Source organism: Pipistrellus hanaki (genome assembly GCF_964339955.1).
Source record: "Pipistrellus hanaki genome assembly, chromosome: 8".
NCBI classification, from domain to species: domain Eukaryota; kingdom Metazoa; phylum Chordata; class Mammalia; order Chiroptera; family Vespertilionidae; genus Pipistrellus; species Pipistrellus hanaki.
The window spans coordinates 58258704-58282122 of record NC_140510.1 but is presented as its reverse complement, the minus strand read 5'-3'; the positions used below and the strand labels follow the sequence as shown (position 1 = coordinate 58282122).

The 23419-nt window shown below is 45.9% G+C and overlaps 1 protein-coding gene across 3 annotated transcripts in view; it reads left to right on the top strand.

The window, feature by feature from the left end:
- Positions 1-23419, top strand: part of INPP5D (inositol polyphosphate-5-phosphatase D) — a 94506-nt gene that overhangs the window by 39917 nt on the left and 31170 nt on the right. Inside the window, exons 3-11 of one of the 3 annotated variants that reach the window (XM_084891754.1) lie at positions 4594-4744; positions 6505-6549; positions 7010-7181; positions 10604-10744; positions 14799-14886; positions 18303-18383; positions 18529-18600; positions 19607-19730; positions 22328-22434. In XM_084891754.1, coding sequence (XP_084747880.1) covers positions 4594-4744; positions 6505-6549; positions 7010-7181; positions 10604-10744; positions 14799-14886; positions 18303-18383; positions 18529-18600; positions 19607-19730; positions 22328-22434 — 981 coding nt within the window. The remainder of the gene's footprint in view (positions 1-4593; positions 4745-6504; positions 6550-7009; positions 7182-10603; positions 10745-14798; positions 14887-18302; positions 18384-18528; positions 18601-19606; positions 19731-22327; positions 22435-23419) is intronic. The other 2 variants (XM_084891755.1, XM_084891753.1) reach the window with 2 other exon arrangements.

The following is a 23419-nucleotide window of genomic DNA, read 5'->3' as shown; positions in this document are numbered from 1 at the left end:
GATATACATGACACTTCTTTCGGACATTTTGCATTTGAAATGATTGAAAAGGCAGTGGGGAGGGGAGGAGTGCTCCCTGCTATCTTCCTTTCTCTGCATCCCCAGTCCCTGACCGGCCTGAGCTACAATCGGGCCACCTCTCCTGGCTCCAAACGCAGCAAGTCCATCCAACGGTTAATTGCTGAGCACCTCCAACTCCAGGTGCTGCAGCACCGTCTGGGGTACAACAGGCGACAGGTGCACAGTCAGGTGGGCACGCACTTGACCATCCCTACGGAGCCCCATGCTCCCACCAGCCCATGGTCAATGCATTAGTCACCTGAAGGCCCCAACTCCTGCCTCTCACTTTGACTTGCAGGTTTGTTAGGCCACGCCCAGGGGTAGCTGCCCTTTCTGCAGACCCAGAGCCTTGCTGGGCCCCTCCCTGCCTCTGGCCATCCTGCCTATCGGAGTGTCTTTCTTAGGAATAAGAATGCCTTGGCTGGCTGCTCCTGTCTGTGCAGGGCATGTGGAGCCCCCATCACGGGTCCAGACTATACTCACCCACCCACCCCCAGTCTGGGCCTCCAGGTCCTCGCACCTCATTGTATCTGTAGGGATTAGATTTTATTTATCTGGGGAGTTTGGTTAACGTTAGAGTGTACTATTATTCTGCATGCTCAGTAAACAGCATATTTCATCAATTCTATTGGGTCGGCAGCTAAGTAATTGCGGATTTTTTAAAGAATATCAAAGACAATTTTTTCATGGAACTAAATAACTTTATTCTGTAATGTATTGCCCATTTTGATCAATGACCTTTTGCCATCTTTCAGGCAGCATCATAATCCCACGTTCAAAAAACTTCTGGTTTTTATTAGCAAAAAACTGAATCAGGTACGATTTGACATCATCATCATTATTGAAATTTTTACCATTCAAGGAGTTTTGTAAAGATCGAAACAAAAAGTAATCAGATGGTGCAAGGTCAGGACTATATGGTGGATGTGGCAAAACATCCCAACCAAGCTCCATTAATTTTTGCCGAGTGACCAAAGATGTGTGTGGCCTTGCATTGTCATGATGGAATACAACACCTTTTCGATTTGTCAATTCGGGCCACTTTTCTTCAACTGCATTGTTTAATTTCGTTAGTTGTTCAATGTAGACATCAGAATTGATCGTTCGGTTGGGTGGTAGGGGTTCAAAGTAGACAATTCCTTTGTAATCCCACCAAACTGATAACAAAACCTTCTTTTGATGAATATCAGCTTTTGATGTTGTTTGAGTTGGTTCACCTGGCCTGCTCCACGATCTTTTCCGCTTGATATTGTTGTAAACAACCCATTTTTCATCGCCAGTTATCAGTCGTTTTAAAAATGGATCATTTTCATTACGTTTCTTTAGCAAATCGCAGCTGCTAATGCGTTGCGTTAACTGTGATTCTTTCAGTTCGTGAGGAACCCATGTATCGAGTTTTTGAACATAGCCAAGTTGTTTTAAGTGATTTTCAATGCATGTATGTGATACATGAAGCTTCTCTGCAATCTCACGTGTTGTACTGTGACAGTCCGAATTGATTATTGCTTTGATTAGGGCGTCATCAACTTCAACTGAACGACCAGAGCGTCTTTCATCTTTGAGTGAAAAATCACCAGAACGAAATTTGGCAAACCAATTTTGACACTGCCGTTCTTTTAAGGCTTCGTCACCATAAACAGCACATAACTTTTTATGAGCTTGTGATGCGTTTTACCCTTGCGGAAATAAAAAAGCAAAATATGACGAAAATGTTCCTTTTGATTTTCCATTTTTCAACGAACGCCAAACAAAAACTACAAAACAGATCAAAAAACTTTTTTTACTGATTAACAGCTGAATAGCCAACTATCAAATACAAAATGTGTTTTACATTTGTACTACGTCTGCAAACCTAAAAATTCAACTGAAGCCATATATGTGTGAAACACGCAATTACTTAGTTGCCGACCCAATAGAACGTTTATTTCTTCATGTAGCTAAAATAAAATAAATCCACAATTAACGGTGTATGGTAGTTTGCAAGTTGGCATTTTAGCAGTATGTAAAATAAAGTCTTAGCACCAGCACCATGGATTCCCACGTCCAACATGCTCTCTCAAACACCTATTCCCTGCTAAGAACCCTCGTCCAGCCTCACGCTCCATTCGTTTCCCTTTGGCTTCCTCTGATATTTTCAAATCCTTTCCCCACATGCCTAAGGGCCTGTCGTCACTAGCTGCCCATTCCTTGGCAGGATGATGCTTTTATCACGACTGCATTAATGGAATCAAGCTCATTGATCTTGCGTTGAGGCAAATTATTTTTGTTATTCCGCTCATTTTTGGTGCTGAACCTATTCAAGTTACTTTCTAGAAGGCCTGGCTGCCCCTACTCAGATATTTCTGATTTGAAAATGCCTGAAGGAGATTGCTTAGTAGGGGGCTTTGTGAAAACAGGAGAATCTATTAAAAAGAACTTAAAAAAAAAAAAAAAAACTCTTGTTAAACTTTCTACAAATGTACTGAGTAACTTAAGCTGCACACTCAAGCACACACACACCCCTCCTGCACAGATTTAGACATGTGCTGTGTGTGTGCACGTACCAACACACCTGGAGAGGAAAAGAGAGGCCAAAGGGAAACCCCAGCGTTAAGCTGAGAGGTTGAGGTGGGCGCATTGAAGGCAAACGTACCCTCATTGCAACGTGGGGTTAACCACCAGGAACGAGGAAGGGCTCGGGGCAGATCTGAGTCTTGGTCCGTTTCCTGAGGTCTGGGTCTGGGCCATCCAGCCCAGTCTTCTCTCCCAATGCCTCTCACCAGTAGCCCCGAAGACCCTCACACCAGGGCACCGCCCCATCCTCCCTGTCAGGCCCACTCATGCTAGAGCAGGAGGTACCCGGCTTAAAGGTGAATGAGTCCCGACGATCCGGCCACACACAGCCCTAGAACCCCCTGGTTCACCGGGGTGGACTTTCCAACCCCCACCCTTTCTGCCTATTGGCCTCCTTTTCCAACAGCGATGGGACCCTGTCCTTTAGTAAGAAGGCAGCAGGCAGTCCTCAGGAGAGCAGTTGGACCCCTGACCTCCAACTCCAAAGACGGCACCCTCTCAACTCATTTTAAAATCGCATGACTGTCTTGGACCTGATGGCGGTTATGATAACAAGGGTGAATCACAGGCACTCGGTGTTAGGACCAGGGGAGCCCCACCCAGAGGGGGGTACCTCCTTGGTACTCATCCCTGTGTCCAGGTCCCTCTCTGGAGCCCAGTTCCATCTTCCTCCCCAACCCAAGGCTGCAGCCCTGCTCTGGATCAGGGACTCCCTGCCTCACTCTGTCTACCTTTGCCCTTTGTGCCAGAGGGAGGGGGAAGTCCAAGAAGCCTCTGGATTTCTGGCTGGGCCAATGGGGAGAGGACAGTGCACTCTTCAAGACAGGGAATGCCAGGCAGGGGACTGGACAGGGAGGCTCAATAGGACACTGGGACCTATTGGGTTAGGAGCTGTAGGGTAAGGCATTGACGAGAATGTAAGTCTCCTGCTGGACACTAGGTGTTGTCCTATCCACCTGCTGTCTGATAACCCCTCAGGGGGAACCAACAGGGGCGGGGCCTGGGCTTGGCAGGAGGAGACCTGGGGTGGGGTCTCAGCTAAGCAGAGCCTCAGCAAGAGGAGCTGACAGCTCCTGGACCTCTGGAAATTTCCCACAGAAGTCACAGAACTGGCCCCAGGGCATTTGAACAGCCCCAGGGCATTGTCGCCTGGCTCCTCTGTCATCAGCAACAGAGATACAAATCTGGGAAGATTTTTGTGCTAACTCATCTGCTGGGCTTTGATAAAGCAGAAGTATAGCAAATGAAAGGAAAAAAGGCGGGGGGGGGCGGGGAAATAAAAGCCAAATAATTGCTAGGATATATTTTTCCTGTATTTAAAAATAAGTGATTTTTTCCGAGGGGTGGAGGGATAACTTCTCCACCACACACACACACACACACACACACACACACACAAACATACACACACACACACACAGTCTAGAAAAACATTCTAAACTATTGAAAAGTTCTCTCAAGGTTGTGGGATTACAAGTGATTTCTTTTTAAAAAAAAAAATCTGTATTTTCACACAGACAATAGGGTGCTGAAGGCCTGGGGTGGAGGAGGAGGGAGTAGGCTGGAGGGGGTCCATGGAGGGGAGGGGGAAGGGGGACATATGTAATACTTTCAACAATAAAAATTATTTTTTTAAATTCTGTATTTTCTAATTTTACCATAAATGAAAATATATTACTTGTATAATAAAATACTTTTAAAAATAAAAGTCTTTGGGTTTTTTTTTGTTTTTGTTTTTGTTTTTAGCTAAAAGAAAAAAAAAATCTTTCCAACTGTCCTATTTGTGCCTTTTCACAGACTGGCTCTTGGGGGCTGCTGGTCACATGATGTGAGGGTGTGGGTGTGGCAGGCAGGCTTGCCCACGGCTTTTTCTGGATCGTGGTCGCTCTCTCACCCCCTGGCCTCTGCTGCAGGTGGCCTTTGTGGTTGGGTGATGTCCCAGCCAGTCAACCATGCTTCTGTTTGGGGTTCTGTCCTCAGGCATCTGAAGGGGTCCCCATGAGGTTCTTCACCAAGCTGGACCAGCTCATCGAGTTCTACAAGAAGGAAAACATGGGTCTGGTCACCCACCTGCAGTATCCTGTGCCACTGGAGGAAGAGGACACCGGCGATGAGCCGGAGGAGGAGACGGGTAGGAAGGGACACCGGGCAGCGGTGGGGTGTTCCTCTCACTACAAGTGTTCATAGATCAGGTGGGTCTGGTTATCAGGGGGAGAGAGTGTGACACAGTGGTTAAGGACACAGCAGGACACGGGCTCTGGAGTCAGATAGCCCTGGGCTGGACTTCCTGCTCCTCAGCCTTTTAGCTGTGTGACCTGGGGTGAGTTACTGAACCTCTCTGAACCACAGACTTCTCTTAAAGAGACAGTAAAAATGATATCTACCTCTCAGGGTATCATCAAATGAGTCAATAAACATAGAGCCCGGAGCCTAGTACATAGTAAGTGCTCAATAAATGCAGCTGCCATTATCGTCCAAATAATTAGCTGCTTTTCACTGGGGGAAAGTGAAAGAGGAGGAAACCCTTGCTGCTAACTGGCAGGGTAAGAAAGGTATTTCTTTTTATCATCATTAAAATAAAACAAAACTTACCCTTAAAAGCATGTGTGAATTTGACCAGCCTTGTAAGCTGCAGAGGGACAGACAGGACAGGACAAGATCTGGCAGAGAAGGCCATGCAGGTGGCAGCACGCCTGGGTGGCACCCTTCTATTCCCCCTAAAAGTTCACTTTCTAAAACAAGACCTTGAGATACTGAATAGATTGAACCCTTCAACTTAGGAGGTCAGGGCTCTTCCTAAATTCCAGGGCCTGGAAACAATCAGGTCCCCCAGCGTCGCCCCCAAGGGAGGGCAGATTAGAGCGGAGATGCTGAGGTCGCTGGCTGTCTCCCCTCGTGTCCCTGGCAGACAGCTGCCTGCCATGTACTAGGCACCCTTCTCATCCCATTGCCATGGACGGCTTGTGGGTCTCCACCCACCTTCTTCCCGGCTTCCAGGCGACCCACTTTGAGTGGCTACACAGCTCACCCACTACCTCCGAGGGTGAACTCTCATCAGCTCGGTGGAGAAGGCGGGGCCAGGCAAAGGGTTTCCAAAGGCGGCCGCGGAGGCTGAAGGGGACCGGGGCAGGCCATGTCTCTTCTCCCTCCCTCAGCACAGTAAGAGGTTCCCTTCGTTGTGAAGTAGTCAGAGTCGACCTCTCTGTGTGTGAGTGCAGGGTCACTCACCAGGGCTGTGCCACAGCCCAGTGTTCCCAGAAGCCCCCCAGATGTGCTTGCCTTGGCCTTGACACAGAGACCATCCTGTAGAAATGCCCTCCACACAAGTGTCCTCACTTGCCTTACAGCCCCAGCCCAGCTTTTCTGCCCCTCTGGGGATGGCCATCTGAGAAAGTCCTGAGACCTTCTGTAAGAGCCACAAAGAGAACCAGCATCTGCCAACTGCAGGCTTTACTTCCCCAAACGAAGCCCCGGTCTCAAGGCGCTGCAGTCCCCATGGGGCTCATAACAGTTCAACCATCTAAAGAGCCAGAGAGCCCAGCGGGAGAGGAAGTGAGGGCTGATCCTTTCAAGAGGTAGCTCTGTGGCCAAGGCCGTGGGGCGACCATTTGGCGTGCAAAGAGGCTCAGGCAGGAGGTCCTGGGTGCAGGGGCTCAGGACCCTCACCCATTTGATGAGAGGAGGGGGGAAGTCCTCCTAAAGATGAATAGGCAGGAGTTTCACTTCCCAGGCGAGTTCAAGTCATTTATGTTATTTCAATTCTCTTGGTGAAGGAAGACCCTTCAGTTGCTTTATTTTATGTTATTATTTTATTTTATTTTATTTTATTTTATTTTATTTTATTTTATTTTATTTTATTTTATTTTATTTTATTTTATTTTATCTTCAAAGGCCTGGGGTTCAGAGGCTGGAGAGAAGGCAGAGAAAGGGGGCAAGGTAGGAGAGGGATGAGCTGATGTCAGCCTGCCTGCTCCCCACCCTGCTCCTCCTATTCTGGGGATGGGGGCCTCTCTCTGCCTGGTCCAGGACCCCTGCTTCACCCCGAAAGCTGGCCATTCTGCTGAACTGTCTAGGGCTGCTGGCTCCACCTGCCCAAGGCCAGCTGCTCTGCCTGGCGCAGCCATTGCACTCCACATGTTTGCTGGCTGCCTCAATGGGACAGACCGTGCTAGGCCTCTGAGCCAAAGACCACTAAGACTAGGCCCCTGGCCTCAGTGGGCTCCCCCTCCAGTCGGGGAGGCAGTGAGGGGGTGGGGATGGCAGGGATAGTGTGGGCCCAGATGGGTTCTGCACAGAGGACATAGTGCGTCAGCTACGTGGCCCTCTCTGTAGGCGAGTGATCCCGAGAGAAGATAAAGCTTAGTCCGAATGACATTTCTGCTCTTCTCTTGGGTAGAAGGTGTTCCATCTCCGCCTGAACTGCCACCAAGAAACATCCCTTTATCTGTCGGGCCATGTGAAGCCAAGGAGGTGCCCCCCTTGAATGAGAATCCGAGAGCCACCGAGGTCAGCCGGCCATGCCTCTCGGAGACCTTGTTTCAACGACTACAGAGCATGGACACCAGCGGGTGAGTCTCCACCTGGTGGGTCCCCTCAGAGGCCAGCCTCAGAGCCACAGCCCCCAAGCAGCCCCCTCAGAACTCACTCCTGGAAGTACCCCTTCCACCCCAGGACAGGTAGTTGTGGAGCCCACTGGCCCCCCAGAGGGGATGGTGTGTCTGAGGGAGCCCAGCTCGTCTGGTGGCTCCACTGCATGGCGCTGGGTGGCCCTGCTCAGAGGCTCCATCTCACAGCCCAGCAGCATGGCAGGAGCTGGCTCTGGAATGGCGTACATCTGCTGCCATCAGTGTGGTCCAGACTTAAGGGACCTGGTCTGAGACTCCCTTTCTAGGACTTGCCATAAACTACACCCAGCCTCTTTTCCATCACCACCAGCTACTGAGTGAGATGGTCCAAGCAGAGGAGCTGCCTACCCTGCAGCCCCCATCAGCCACTTCCTGCTCAGGCCCCACTTAAAGGGGGCCGCCTTCCCTGTCACCAGTAAATGCTGGTTTCCTTGAGTTCAAGTTTCTCTCCAGGTTTAGACGTCAGAGCAATAGTTCCAGATGTAGTACGAACTGTTTCATATGCGGCTTCTTCCTTTGTGATGGGGAGTGTGAGATGCTTTCATTCCAATACTCTAAGTCTTACTTGCTCCAATCCAGGGTCCTCAGCATCCTGGCTGGTCTACACTGACGAGGTCTGAGCTTCTTGGCCCTGTGGTCCCTCTCTTAGCAGGCCCAGCACTTGCAAATCAGAGGCCCTGACTTCAAGGCCCTGGGAAAGCCTTCAGTAGGAAGGAAGCTCCATGAGGATCCTGTCCCCAGAGCCCAGCATGTTGCTTCGTGTATGAATTAGTTAGTACTGGTAACTTCCATGCATTAATAATTTAGAAACATTTTCGTTTCTTTGTGAGAAAAGGGGCCCCCAAAGAATATCCCAAAGATGTGGCAGGCTGCTGCAACATCTCCAATTTGAAAGATCAACTTGAGGTGGCTGAGGCTGCCTCACCTACCACCCAATCTGACAAAATACAAAGGAAATGCCTGCAGGTACTTATAAGCATCCAGTTGCTAAGATACCTGGTGTTTCCTGTTTCCATCCCGACACATCCCCTGGTTCTTCTCCAGGCCCACAACTATGTGCTCTACACACTCTGAGTTACCTGTACTTTTTATCAATCGGCTACACATCCAATGCTTTGAATATGTTCATACGTTATCATGATTATCCTGAAATATGCATCTAAATAACAAATGGTTATGAAAATATTTCATGCAGAGCCCATTGTTTGTTTCCTGGAGTTTGCATTTCTCTCCAGGCTTAGATGCCAAATGCAGTGACTTCCTTGAGGAAATAGGCAGGGAGCCCAGTGGTGCCACCATCTCCCCACTCTTCCCGCCTCTCCCACATCTACTGGCTCCATGTTCTCTCCAGTGCCTCCTCTCTAGGGTCAGGTGTTCTCTAGGGCCCAGTGGAGAAGGACAGTGTATGCAGCTGAGCCTCTGTGTAGCCTCCTGAGGAGCGTGAGCAGCCGAGGACTTGTGCGCAGGGGAGGCGTGCTCTCTCTGGTTTTGCTTCTCAGCTAACAGGCGGCAATAGAACCTTCCTAAACCTCCTGCATGGAGTTGGGGATGAGTACATGGCGCATGGTGGAGGGACCTCGGTGACACATCGCCGGCCCTCTGTTCTCTTCTGGGTCATGAAAAGCTGAGATTCTTCCTCGTGTTTGGAAGTTAATCAATTTTGCTTGTAAAATAGCTCTGTATACAGAGGTCCGCCTTTAGGTTATTGTTAATTATAAGACGACCTGCAGTCTTTTGTGCAAGCAAATTACATCTAATCAGTTAGGTGTTGGTTAACATAAGACTGCTGAGTAAAATTAACCTCTGAACAGCAGTTTCCATCTTATGTCTACACGTTTCTATGACAAACATTTAACCAATATCGCTTCCTATAGCAAGGCTTCATGATCTCCACGTTATAAATCAGTAGTCATTAGAATGATTAAAAATACATATCTTACTATAAATGGAGATTTTTATGATGTCAAGACTCAGAACAAGTATAGATTAAACTTAAATGTTCTGACAACTGGCAGTAAATAGTTGCTGATTTCTCAAACTAGAGAAGTCAGAATGACTAGTTCACTTCTCTCTAATCTTAAGAGCAACAACTTTTCATTCTTTCAATGATCCTCAAAAGAAACCCCAAAAACCCATGACCTCCAGTTTGAATTTGATTACCTGTCAAGGCTGGAACAAAGATTTTAAAGGCTTACAATAATTTTTTTTTCCACACAGGTATATCACCATCCTTGAATCTCAGTTTCCTCATTTGTGAGATAGGAATAATATCTGCCTCATAACATTGATTTGGGGATTAAAGATCAAAATGAGCATAAAGTGCTTAGCAGAGTGACAGGGGTGTTATACTCAGGAAATATTTGCTGGGATGAGTTTTTATATTATAGGAACCAAGATTCAAAAGTTATCTAGAGCCCTGTCTGGTGTAGCTAAGTGGTTAGAGCACCAGCCCATGCATTGCAGGGTCGTGGGTTTGATGCCCTGGCCCTGGTCAGGGCACATGCGGGAGGCAACCTATCAATGTGTCTCTGTCACATCGATGTTTCTCTTGCTCTCTCTCCCCTCCCCCTTCCTCCCTTCCACTCTCTCTATAAAAAAAATCAATAGAAAAAATATCTTTGGGTGAGGGTTAACAGCAACAAAAAAAATTACCTAGGGTGAAAAAAGGTGGTGGGACATGGAATGTAGGGGTGTGATCAATATGGCCTTGGATCTCCTTCGCTGGGACGTGGTGTTCAATAAGCAAGTCTGACCTGCAGTCCATGAAGGGGCCGGACCAGAACTGGGAGGGAGACTCAGGGCAGGACACCTGGGCTGCCGCTACCACATTCCCAGCCCCATCTCTCATCACAGAGCCTTCATTCCCCTCGGAGCTTAGAATCACTTGGAACTTCCCCACATAGGGCTCCGGTGGCCTTTGGCTGTGAATTTGCAGGTGGCATGTGAGCTGGAACCATTTGCCATCGCTCAGCCCCCGGATTCCATGTTTAGGAATAGGTGAAGTAGGGAAACAACTCCACGGGACATTTTCCGAACTGTTTTATCTTCTTTTTAGAGGATAAACATTTCTGGGTATCGCTACCTTCCAAGTACTGGCTTGGGAAAGAGCCTTGACGGGTAGGTTACCAGGCCCCCTCCCTTGCGCAACCCTTTAATCTTGCTGCAACCTGTTTTTCTAGCCCCAGTGAGACCCAGGGAACCAAACAGGTGGAAGTCTGACCTGCAGTCCATGAAGGACCTTGTCTCAGCAGGAGACTCAGAATGCAGATTTCTTCTCTTTTTTGCTGGTGTCTGTGGCCAAAGGAACAGGACAAGCATGTTTTTTCTTTGTTTCCCCCCACCCCACCCCACCCCCCCCACCCCAGGCTTCCAGAAGAGCATCTGAAAGCCATCCAGGATTATTTAAGCACTCAGCTCACCCTGGATGCTGATTTTGTGAAGACGGGCTCCAGCAGTCTCCCTCATCTGAAGAAACTGACCGTGCTGCTGTGCAAGGAACTCTATGGGTAACGAGCCAGTGAGGCCGAGGGCGGGGACCTGGGCCAGAGAGTCAGCTCATTAGGGTGACCCAGGGCTCCCCCTGGCTGCTCAAACACCGCTGCTGTACTTGGAATAATCAAACAGTTGGTGGGGCTTAGAAATATCGTGGTTATTTCAGGTTTGTTTGTATGGTATTTGAATTGTTGTGCCTTTTTTCTTTTTCTTTTTTTTAACTGAAGTTCATTGGAGGCCAGTTGCTATGGGAAGGGGTGGGCAGGAGGTTCTCCGTTGGAGATATTTTTCCATTTGATGCTGTTGTTATCATTCATTCATCACCAAGGAAAACATATACACATGGTACTCTCTTTTTAACAAACAATTTCATGATGGCTGGTAACAAGCCTTTATTTCTGCTCTAATGGAAACTCTTGGCTCCTTCCTTGTCCAGAAGAAAATATACCTTTAAGTCTCTCCACTAAGCTTATCCAATTACTTCAGCACATGGGAAGTGTTCCCTGACATCTGATTGCTACCTGGATCTGGGTCATTCAAGGTCATAGAATTAATCACATGCCTCTATTTCAAAAAGGTTCCAACAATTTGTTTTCCCCGAAATTTCTGAGTGCTGGTGATCCTAAAACTAAGAACCCAGCAGCTTACTGATATGAATACACTCAAAGCAAAAGTGTTCATTCTATATTCCCAGAACACAATATGAAGAGTGAGAGACCAATTTAAAATGAGCAAGTAATTGCTCATTAGTAAATACTGATGATAAAGTGTTGACTAAGGTACCGGTAAGCAAAAATTTTTTACCCAGGAAAAGATGAAAAATTGGACAGTAAAAATTGCAGATCACTTTATAATGAAATCCAGCCCACCGAGGATGAAAATAACAGAATGGAAAAAAACCAACATCAAGATTAAATAAAAAGCAAAGCAATATATGAAGTTTATACCAATGTATAAAACTATTAACAAAATTCCCAACAGAAAACTAACAAAGGACATGAACAGTTTGTACAAAGAGAAATACAGTTACAACCAACTTTGTAAAAAAAAAAAATGCTTATGACATTAGAAATTAAAGATATGCAAATCAATTCATCAGCCTTGAAATGCAGGAGAGAGAGAGAGAGAGAGAGAGAGAGAGAGAGAGAGAGAGAGAGAGTAATAGAAGGAATTTGGACAGCATATCTGGCTTGGACAGTGCTGATGACCCTATAATTGATACTAATATCTCAAAGCCTTTTGAAATATTGATCAAAAGCTGTAATCTCTAGTTATCCTTAAATTGCAGTTGAGAATAAGAAAGGAAAAGCTATATGAACAAAGCTGTTCAGAGAGGCCTTTATTTATGATCCCCAAGATCTTAAAATAATCTAACATATAAGAATTTGGGCACATTTAGTCCATACATTATTTGAAACCACTAGAATATCAAATTTGTAAAAACAAAAATAGTTTTTGATGAAGTAAGTGAAAAGTAGAACTCAAAATTGTTTGCCCATGAGAGAATCCAAGATGGCTGCACAGGTAAACACCTAGTGGCAGCCGCACACAACAATTTCAATAAAATACAACTAAAATATAAAATGGACATTACCCAGAACTACAGGAAAGTTGACTGACTGGAAATTCTACAACGAGAAGCAAGGAGAAAACCAGAAGGAAGAGAGGAGGAGCTTAAAAAGCCTAAGGCATGGAGACACTCGGCGCGCGGAGAGGACGGAGCTGGAGAGAAGGGGCAGCTGATTGCCTGGCTGGCGTTCCCTAGCGGGAAGGAGATAAAAGCTCCGACTGTGCTGGGCCCCAGTTCCGACTGCTCTGAACCCCAGGTCTAGGCCAGACCCCAGGGACCCAGGCTCATCCATAGGGAGCTAGGCTGTAAGGCAGAACCCTGGGGGAGCGGCAAAAGGAGGTCCCGGAGGCGCGCACATTGCTCGCAGAGTAGGGACAGTTGGCTGTGCCACAGGATTGCCCTGGCGGGAAGGAGACTGGGGCTCCAGACTGCTCTGAACGCCACTTCCAATCCCACTTCCAACTGAACTGAACCCCAGTTCTGGGCTCATTGGGGGAGAGCCTAGACTGTTTGGTAGCAGGCGAAAATCGAGGGCACCTTACTCTCAGAGGTACTTGCAGCGAGTACTGAAGGACCCAGAGACTCAGGAGCCGCATAGGGTGGGGCTGACGGAAACCAAGGCTGTAGGCTCCACCCTGAAACTCCGCCCCATCAGGAAAGCTGCGAAAATATGACAACGAAATAGATCACAAACAAAAGAAATGGAGGACAAAAAGCAACTGGATATAGAGTTCAAATCTACACTTATAAGGTTTTTCAAGAATTTCCTAGAAAAGGTCGATAAGACCTATGAGGATATGAAAAGGGATCAACTAGAATTAATAAGGAATCAACGAGAAATGATAAGGGATCAACAGGAAATAAAGAATACATTGTCTGAAATAAAAAATATTATACAGAGTCCTAAAAATAGAATGGAAGATCGCAAGAATCAAATAAAAAATTTGTAACATATAGAGCCAGAAGACACTCCTCTGCAGAAGACAAGAGAATCCAGAAAATTGAAGATAATGTAAGAAACCTCTGGGACAACTTCAAGCGAACCAACATCAGAATTATAGGGGTCCCAGAAGATGAGAGAGAGCAAGATATCAAAAACATACTGAAAGAAATAGTGACAGAAAACTTCCCCCACCTGGTGAAAGAATTAGACTTACAAGTCCAGGAAGTGCACAGATCTCCAAACAAAAGGAATCCAAAGAGGACCACACCAAGACAAATCATAATTAAAATTCCAAGAGCAAAAGACAAAGAGAGATTATTAAAAGCAGCAAGAGCAAAGCAGGTAGTTACCTATAAAGGAGCACCTATACGATTGTCAGCTGATTTCTCAATAGAAACCATGCAGGCCAGACGGGAATGGCAAGAAATATTCAAGGTGATAAATAGTAAGAACCTATAGCCAAAGATAATCTACCCAGCAAAGCTATCACTCAGAATCGAAGGCCAGATAAAGAGCTTCACTAATAAAAAAAAGCTAAAGGAGTTCATCACCACCAAACCAGAATTATATGAATTGCTGAAGGGGGTTCTTTCGGAAGAGAAAGTAAATAAAGATAAAAATTATGAACAACAAATATGTAACTATTAACAAATGAATCTAAAAACCAAGGAAATTAAAAAAAAATCTAAATGAACAATATTAACTGGTGAATATAATAGAATCAAAGGTATGGAAGGGGAGTGAACTGACGATTCTTGGGGAAAAGGGGAGAGGGGGATGTGGGAAGAGACTGAACATAAACTGTGCACCTATGGATGAGGACAATGGGGGATGGGGAAAGGGCAGAGGGTGGGATGGGAACCTGGTTGAGGAGAGCAATGGAGGGGGTGGGGGGAGGAACATTTGTAATAATATGAACAATAAAAATTTATTTTAAAAAAATAATAAAATAAATAAATCAATAAATAAATAGTTTGCCCACCATGCTTAAGCACTTGGAAAAGATGAGAAGGGAAAGAAGAATCCATAAAGCCCTAGTATGGGCTCCTCAGGGATCAGGCCAAGGAAAACATCTCTGGGTGTCCATCTGAGCTTGGTGGAGGGGACTTGAATGAGGAAGCACAGCTTGCCAGCACAGGAAGCCCTGGGGCACATATTTAAAGTCTGGGACCAAATCAGATTGGGACCCAGAAATTTGCATTTTTAACTTAGGTATATGTGTGTGATTTTGTGTGTGTGTGTGTGTGTGATTCTTATTAACAGCAAATGTTGGAACTAAGTGATTTCAAAGTAGTTTTGAGATTCTAGATCAAAATTTTCTACAGGCCTTGTATGACTAAGTAAATCAGGTCTATAAATCACAACTCCAGTTTGGTCCGGGGTGTGGGATGGAAAGGAGTGGAGGTCTGGGGGATGGGCAGGCCTGCATCCTTGCCCGGGCTTGTTCTTCTGGGAAGGATTCTTGCCTTCGCCAGAAGGGGCTCAGATGGAGCTAAGGCTGCCTCAGCCGGAGTCCTCACTAATCCTTGACCTTCACCTTGTCCCCTGCCCCCAGAGAAGTCATCCGGACCCTTCCCTCCCTGGAGTCTCTGCAGAGGTTGTTTGACCAGCAGCTCTCCCCGGGCCTCCGCCCACGGCCTCAGGTAAGGGTTTGCGGGTTGGAAAGATGAGTTTGATAAACTGGGGTTGAGGGTGGGTTATCGTGTTATTGAGGTTGCCAGAGTCCAGATGGCTGAACTGTCAGAGTAAGCTATGGGTGAAGGGTGAGAGCCACAGAACTCTACCCATCCCCATCCCCACCCCCATAAGACATTTCCCATTGCCTAGTTTTGACTTGAGAAATAAGATTTTAAATCATGTACCCATCAGCAAAAGTACTTATTAGTACTACATAAGGTGGCAGGGCCTCTTCCCAACATTTTCTTCAGAAACTGAAAGAAACACATGGGGTGCCTAAATTCTTGATGCTGCCTTTGCCCCAGGAAGAGCAAGGAATGCATGCACCTCCCTCCGGCCACAGTCACCTGCTCACGGCCTGGCAGGGGGCCAAGACCAAGTGGCCTTTGAGCAAAGATCTGTGTGACCAGAGGTTCATCTGCAGAATTTAAAACAAGGAAACTAATATCTCAGAGAAAGTACTTTCAACTAAGATAAGAGACAAAGGATTAACATACTTTTTTTTTTTTAAGTCTACAAATAATTCAGCCAAAACAGCCCACTTTTTAAAATGGGGAGAAGATATAAAGAAGACGGTTTTACTGAAGAACTTGGAATGGCCAACATACACGTGAAAAGATGTTTGACTGTACCACGTTAGTAACCAGAAAATGACATTCAAAACAAGGACGTGTATACTTGCATATCAGATAAGCAAAGAGCTGATAGGTGAAGTCAGGGTTTGGCTGTGTGGGGACCAGGAACTCACAAGGGCTTACCTGTCCGCACTGCTGGAATGGAAATGAATTTTCTGAAAGACTATTTGGCCATTTGCATTATTAGGAAAGGGAGAGCATTCACTCCTTTCTACCCTCCTTTAGTTTGTAACAGCTGGACTAGTAATAAAAATAATACAATTGACACAAGACTAGATTAACAGGAGGAAAAAAAAAAACAATTTGACACGTGCATGCAGGAAAGCTACAGTGTAAACCCACAGGTGGCACTCAGACCAATTCACCCACTTCTAGACAGAGCTGTGAATTATGTCCTCAACACCCAAGCTAGCGACATATGGCTATCATTCTTTATTATGGAGACTATGCTGTGGCATTATTAGTTGTTAACACATCCTAGCCTTTATCCACTAGACACCATAAGCATACCCTAGTTGCTGACAATCCCAATGTCTCCAGACTTATCAAATGTCCCCTGGGGGGCAAAATCACCACCAGCTGAGAACCACTGGGTTAGATCTGCATTCAGATCTCTAGGGTACAGTAGCTGTGTGACCTTGGGCAAGATAAACTCATCACTTTGAGTCAACTTCCCCATCTGCATAACAAGGATTATAAGAATAAATATGCATGCAGCCGAAACTGGTTTGGCTCAGTGGATAGAGCGTCAGCCTGCAGACTGAAAGGTCCCAGGTTCGATTCTGGTCAAGGGCATGTACCTTGGTTGCGGGCACATCCCCAGTGGAGGGTGTGCAAGAGGCAGCTGAACGGTGTTTCTCTCTCATCGATGTTTCTAACTCTCTGACCCTCTCTCTTCCTCTCTGTAAAAAATCAATAAAACATATATTTAAAAAAAATAAAAATAAAAATAAATAAATATGCATGCAGATTAGATGAGTGAATATGTTCAAATTAAGAAGGATAAAATGTAAGAACTAATTGGACCTCCTTTGAGTTTCACTGAATAAGACTCAGATTTACGAACAAAGCTCTAGCATTGTTCTCACACTTTCCAGTCCAAGAACTCACCCCCAGTTTGTCAGGAACTTCACTATAGTCTGTGAGTTTTTGCCAAGTCTGCTCCAAAAGACACAGATTCAGCAAGAGAGAGTGAAAAACACAAGCCAAAAAATTTCTATTTAGAGGGAGGAAAAAATGACAGCCAGGTGACTGTCCCAGGTAATTCCAAGCAGGTAATTCCAAGTGTTCAAGAGAGTGAATAAGGGGGTTAAAATCTGTTATCTTTTCAATCCTCCATGAGAAACCCCTTAAAACAAGGGGATCCCGAACTGTGTCATCTATTGACCAAAGCAGTCAGAGAAAATGTTGATAGGTGTGATGATGATGGTGATAGTTGTGGTGGGGGTGTGGCTAGTGGTTGGAGTTGGTTGTGATGATGCTGACAGTGGTCATGGTGGGGAGGGGAGTGATGGTGAGGAAAATGGTGGTGATGGAGTGATGATTGATTAGTGATAGCAGAAGTAGTATATATTGTGGCTGGGTGGAAAATTGAGATCAAAAGCAAGAATAGCCTGGCTGACTTGCTAAGCAATAGGGTGGGGTCAAAAAGCATCACTTGGTTGGAGATAACCCTGTATCTGTTCTGCTTGGTATTCAAGTTAATCATGCATGTGTCTGACTCTTATTCTACTTCCAGAGGGCAGGGATGTCTTATTAACTCTACACCTCCAGCACTGGCAATGTGCCTGGTACAGAATAGATACTTTAGAAATGTTTGTTCTGGGAATAAATGCTTGGAAGCTGTGGATTTGGTGCCAGGCCAATAGGATTCAAGTCCTGCTGTTCCACTCACTAGCTATTTGACTTCCGACAAGTAACTTCAGCTCTCTGGGCCTCAAGTACACTTTGAACAATTGTACTGAGCATCTTCCCTGGGCAGGCACTGTTCCAAGCCTCAAGGTTGCAGCACTGAACAGAGCACTCATGGTCCCAGTTCTCACGAAGCTTGCTTTCTAACAGGGAAAACAGTGAACAAATAAATGATTGTGGTGATTGATTTGCAGCAAAGCAGGGTGGTTTGATAGAGAGGACTGTGGCTGGCTACTTTAGCGTGGTCAGGGAAGCCCTCTTTGTGGATCTGAGACCTGAGTGTTAGGGAATGGCCTTCCCAGATGAAATCCATGTCTCTGGGAATTCCTCAGAAAGGGTAGCTCAAGGCCATGGGCAGACCAGAAGTGAGGCTGAGAGTAGCTGGGCATGGAGGGTTAGATCATATGGTCTTTGAGGGCAGGGTAAGCAGTTTTTCTATGGTGGAAAGCAACTAGTCTAGGGCTTTCAGCAGTGGGGTGGCTCTATTTTGGGAGCACAGCAGGAGCAGCGAAGACGTAGATGTAGGAAGAGGAAGGTAATAGGCAAGGCCAATCCTAGAGTTTTGCTTAAGCAAATGAGTGGATGAGGTATGACACTCTGGGGAGAAGCAGATTTAGAGGGAAGAAAAAAATGACTTATTTTTTTTGGCCATGATACATTTGAGGTGATTGGGAATATTCTTGATTTCTTCATCTGCAAAGGGGGATAATAATAGTACTCCTGGGGTTGTTCGGAGGTTGAAGTGAGATGAGGCCTGGAAAGTGCGGAGTGTTACACCTCTCAGTAACAGGTCATCAGTGACTGTGTCTTTCTTTGCTTGTTTCCTCATTTTCCAGGTGCCTGGTGAGGCCAATCCAATCAACATGGTGACCAAGCTCAGCCAACTGACAAGTCTACTGTCCTCTATTGAAGATAAGGTATTTGGGGGGTCCTACAGCTTCTGTTGGCATCTGATTACCTCTTTGCTCAGACAATGCAGACTGTGCTCCCTTTGACTGCCCCAAAGATGTGGCCTTTTCTTCATTTCCCAGCCTCAATGGCATTATACATTTATGCCCACAGGTCAAGGCCTTGCTACATGAGGGACACGAGTCTCCCCACCGGCGTTCTCTCATCCCTCCAGTCACCTTTGAGGTAAGTGGTTGTGCCCTTGTGCTTTGCTTTGGAAGCTGAGGAACACTATCTTCCCTGTGAAATGAGGACTTTGGGCTCACCTGTACAAGGTCAGGGAGCCCAGCAACTGAGATTAGTGGTCAGTGGAGCCACCTGTGAAGATGTTTCAGCATTAGAATGGGTGTCCATATGAATCTGTGGAGCCTCAGCAGGAAAGAACCTCTTGGCCCAAGATGACTTAAACTTTGTCCTTATCAACAGGGCTAGTGAGTGACATCAAATGGGACCTTCAAACTGGCTGCATAGTGCCTTAAGGGAGAATTAGAGGGGGGAGAGGGATGCATGTCCCATGATTTCCCCAGGTGTGAGTGAGTTAAAATCCTCAGACTCAGGCCCCAAAATTTGTTTTTATTAATTATCCCCAGAGATTCTGATGTATCCAATTGCAGCCCTGGTCCCATATTCAGAAGCACAGATCAAGAGGCCCCAAAATGTCCCTCCCCACAACATCCTTTCTAGTCCTGATGATAAATCTGTCTTCTGAGCATGGCAATTGTACTTTTCCTAATTATTATCAATCAGTGTTCAATTATTAGTTGTAACAAGGTTCAGAAGCTTAAATCTATTAGTAAAACCCTTCCTGGAAGTAGATGACATCAAATTAATGAATGTTGTCAGACTAGGCAGGGAATGAATAATTTTCCAGTAGTCCATCTGTTTCCTCCACCAAACCTGTTGGTAGAAGAACTAATGTGCACACAGCAGACTGGCCGGGCTCCTTGCCACATTTTAGCAATTCTTGGGAGCTGCCAGTGGAAACCAGGGTGTGTGGCCCTGAGCAAGGGAGGCTTAGAAATAGAAACCAAGGAGCCCAATATGGGACACTGAGGCTGAACTGGCCAAGGGCTGACCAGCCATATAGATGAGGAGCTCTTGAAAGCCTGGACAGAGAAGAGATGACCTACATCTCTCCCCCGTCTTCTTCTCCTCCCCTTACCTCTCTTTTCTCTTCTCCTTCTCTTCATAGGTAAAGTCAGAGTCTCTGGCACTTCCTCAGAAGTTGCAGCTCAAAGTCGATGTTGAGACTGGGAAACTGATCATTAAGAAGTCCAAGGATGGTTCTGAGGACAAGTTCTACAGCCACAAGAAAAGTAAGACCCTCACACCCACAATGCTCTCATCTGTTCGTGCTCTTACTGATGACTGGTCAACAACAGGTGGCTGGGGATGCACGTCCCGCCAGGTTTATGTCACCCCTAGGCTAGGATACCCTCTGCCCCATCCTGCCTGTGGAACCCCTCCACCCCCACCCAGCTCTAGGACCCACCTCTCAGGCCCCCTCCTTCCTGAGGCCTTCCCTGTCCATTCCACCTCCTTCCTCTGAATCCTGGGGAAATGTGGCAGCTCTGTGATGCACTCCTCCCCAGAGGGAGCCAGGTTGATGCATACAGTCACCTCCCGGGGCCTGGTCCAGGGCCCTGCATACATAAGGGCCCGTATCAAGAAGCATCTTTAGTGTAACAGAGACTGAAAGACAGTTTCAAGTGCATGGGCTCTGAAACCAAACTGCTCAAATTCACATCCCAGCTCTGCCTCTTAGCAGCTGTGTGACCCTGGACAACTTAATTGCACTGGACTTCAGATTCCTCATCTGTAAAATAGATGGATAAGGATTAACTGAGTAATCTGCATGTAAGGCTCCTTAGGAAAGAGTCTAGCATGTAGGAGCCACTCACAGCACCTGAGGCTTTACACCATCAATTAAACTCATCTGTAAAATGGGAAATGTTCACATACCAGATGCTTATGGGCTAATTAGTTCAACAAGTTATTGTGGGCTAAGCACTGGGGATCCAAGGCCTCTACAGCACAGAATTTACATTCCAGAGTATTGAGTGACCATAAATACTCAAAATACAGGGTGGCGCAAAGTAGGTTTACAGTTGTTCATATCGAAAACAATACAATAATTAATGAACAATAATAATATAAAATTAAACTCTGTTTTGCATACTCACAAATGTAAATCTACTTTTGTCCATCATGTATAGCAACACAATGATTTCAGCTATTGATAAAGTGCTGTGAAGGAAAACATCCAGGATAGTTGTAAGGAAGGCAGAATAGAGCAGCGAAGATGGAGCAGGAATAAAGTCCTTAGACATGAGCGTGATAGCCATCATAATCACGCAGAGTTGAGATCACAGTGTTGGGCAGGAGAGATGGGGATTTACTGAGGGTATGAGCAGGAGAGGACTGTGTTGAAAGTGATCAGCTTAAAGCCATAATTTCCTCTTACCTATCACAGAGAGTGAGTTAAAACTGAAAGGGCAGTTCCAACTCTGAAAAGAAGGAGAAACTTAACATGAGGGAAGATATTATCAAAGAGTGCCTGATTGTTCTAAAAAAAAAAAAAAAAAAAAAAAACTAAAAAAACCCCTGGAGGTTTCTGGGTTGAAAGAAATACCTCCCAGGGTTCTGAAAAGCGCTGTGAACTCTTGTCAGCTTATTTCAAAGATTTTTTTCTTTTTTCTGAGCATCTGCCATAAGCCAACTCTGACTTATAGGCTTTCCTTCAAAGAATTAGCAATTTAAAGGTGGAAACTGATTGTGAGCCTGCATTAGCCTGGCAGGTGGATTGATTAGCTCAGCTGTTGGGTGGTGCAAGGAGGCTTCATACCACAGAGATAGCTCTGTCTGGGCTTTGAAGAATTAGTTCACCAAGCATGAGGCAGGAAGAACTCTTGGACTAAAATGTTGGCATGTGCAAGGAATAGAGAAGGATATTAGGGGAATTACATATTACTTGTGCCCCTAAAGAGAGGAACAGTAGGAAATGGGGTCCCAGATGTGGGGCAGGTCCTTGAATGCCAAAGTCAGGGCTGGAGATGTTGTCTTGCAGGCCCTGACGTATTTACCGCCAGTTTAGAATAGTGTTTGGCACAGAGTAGGTGATCAATAGATGTATACTGAGTGAATGAATGAGTGAAGACTTGTCTATCAGTAGCATTTTCATAGTCATAATACAAAACACTGACTAGTTACCCAGCCAAAATTATTATATAATTCTTGGAAAGATGATGGGGGGGACGGGCATTATGAGTTGGTGGGGGGAGGAAGATGGTGAGAAGGGGGACAGGCTGTATGTGTGAAAGAGAGCTAAACCGTCATCTTCCATAGTGCAAAGTCAATATGCAAAGGAAATATTCAAATATTTAAACCTGAAACACCAGGAAGTATCAATATAGACATGGAGTAAAATTCCAAAAGAATTCATTAAGAGAATTGAAAGTGGTTATTTCTAGGAAGCAGAACATTGGAGGCAGGTGAGATTGAGGGGTACTATTATATGTACAAATCTTATAGAACATCTTGAGTCTATCATTGATAGAAATAAAAAAAAATTAGCTATAAATTAAAAGCAAAGCAAAAGTAGGAAAGGAGATAGGGAGGAGGATAAAGAAATAAAGAAAGGGGGGAAAGGAAGGAAGATGAGAAGACAATTAGCCACGCTCTTCCTGCTCCTACCAGGTCACCTCTTGCTTGCCAGTCTTTCTAAGCATGAGCTTCTCCCTGGAAGAGCAGCCAGGAACAAAGGGACCTGGGAAACTAGGCACAGATTTGGTGCTCTGCCTGCGGATGGGAGAGTCAGGGTTGTGGATGTTCAGATGCCAGAATGTAGTGGACACTCTCTACATATTGGGTGATGAGTAGGTGAATGAATAAGTGAACTTTCATTTCTCTTAAGTCCTGCAGCTCATCAAGTCTCAGAAGTTTCTGAACAAGTTGGTGATTTTGGTGGAAACAGAGAAGGAGAAGACCGTGCGGAAGGAATATGTTTTTGCTGATTCCAAAGTAAGTGATGATTACTAAGACAGCCGAGAGGGGAATGAGGGATGCATGTTTTCCAAGACGGGCTCTGTGCCTGGAAGTTCGTACCAAGAGCTCACTCAGTTCTCACGACCCATTTTCCACCTGGGAAAGCTGAGCCCAGCTGGGATTTGAGCAGTCACAGTCCTCTCGTCTTTCCCCTCCTCCACGCTGTCTGCCCAAGAGCATGCATCTTTTATTGCTGTGTTTACCCAGCCCCATTGGGAGGCTGTTAGCTTCTCTGAGCTACTCTAGGAAGTGTTCTGAGGCACCCCATATTTAAACCTGAGGCCCAACCAGGGGCCTCTCCATTTCTGCACACGGCCCCAGTCTGCAGAAGTAAGGTGCCTGTTAGGACTGGCTCCTGGAGTGAGAGGTAATTCGGGCCAATGGGAATCCTCGGGGACTTTGGACATCTCATGGGCAGGGTTCTCTGTGACCTAATCTCACCTCTGACATGCCCACCAGGGGTTGAAACCCACCATTGCAACCTCTGAAATCAATAAAATATATTTTTTAAATGTAATGATGCTATTCATACTGTTTTGTCAACAGGTTTTTTTATGCTTAACAATATATTTGCCCATCTATCCTTATTGATAAAGTATTTCTGCACCAAAATTTTAGAACCCTATAGTATTCTAGTGCTTGGATGACCCACAATACCATTATGAATTCCTTTCCTAAGATTGGACATTAAGGTTGTTTCTCACTTTTTTCACATTGAAATGTGTGCTGTAGTTCCTCGACATGGTGGGGCCCTGGTCCAGTTCCTGGATATTCACCTGGAGTCTGGTCCCTGCCGTGACACAGCTGGGCCACAGAACAGCCACTTTCTTAGTCTTGGGACCCATTTCCCCATTGCCCTCCTGGAAGTGCGGACTGATTTGTGTGCCTCTCAGTTTTCCTGAAGCTGGCCACGCACTTTGAGAGCGTAATGGGCGGGTGCAGAGGCCTTTCTGAGTCTGTC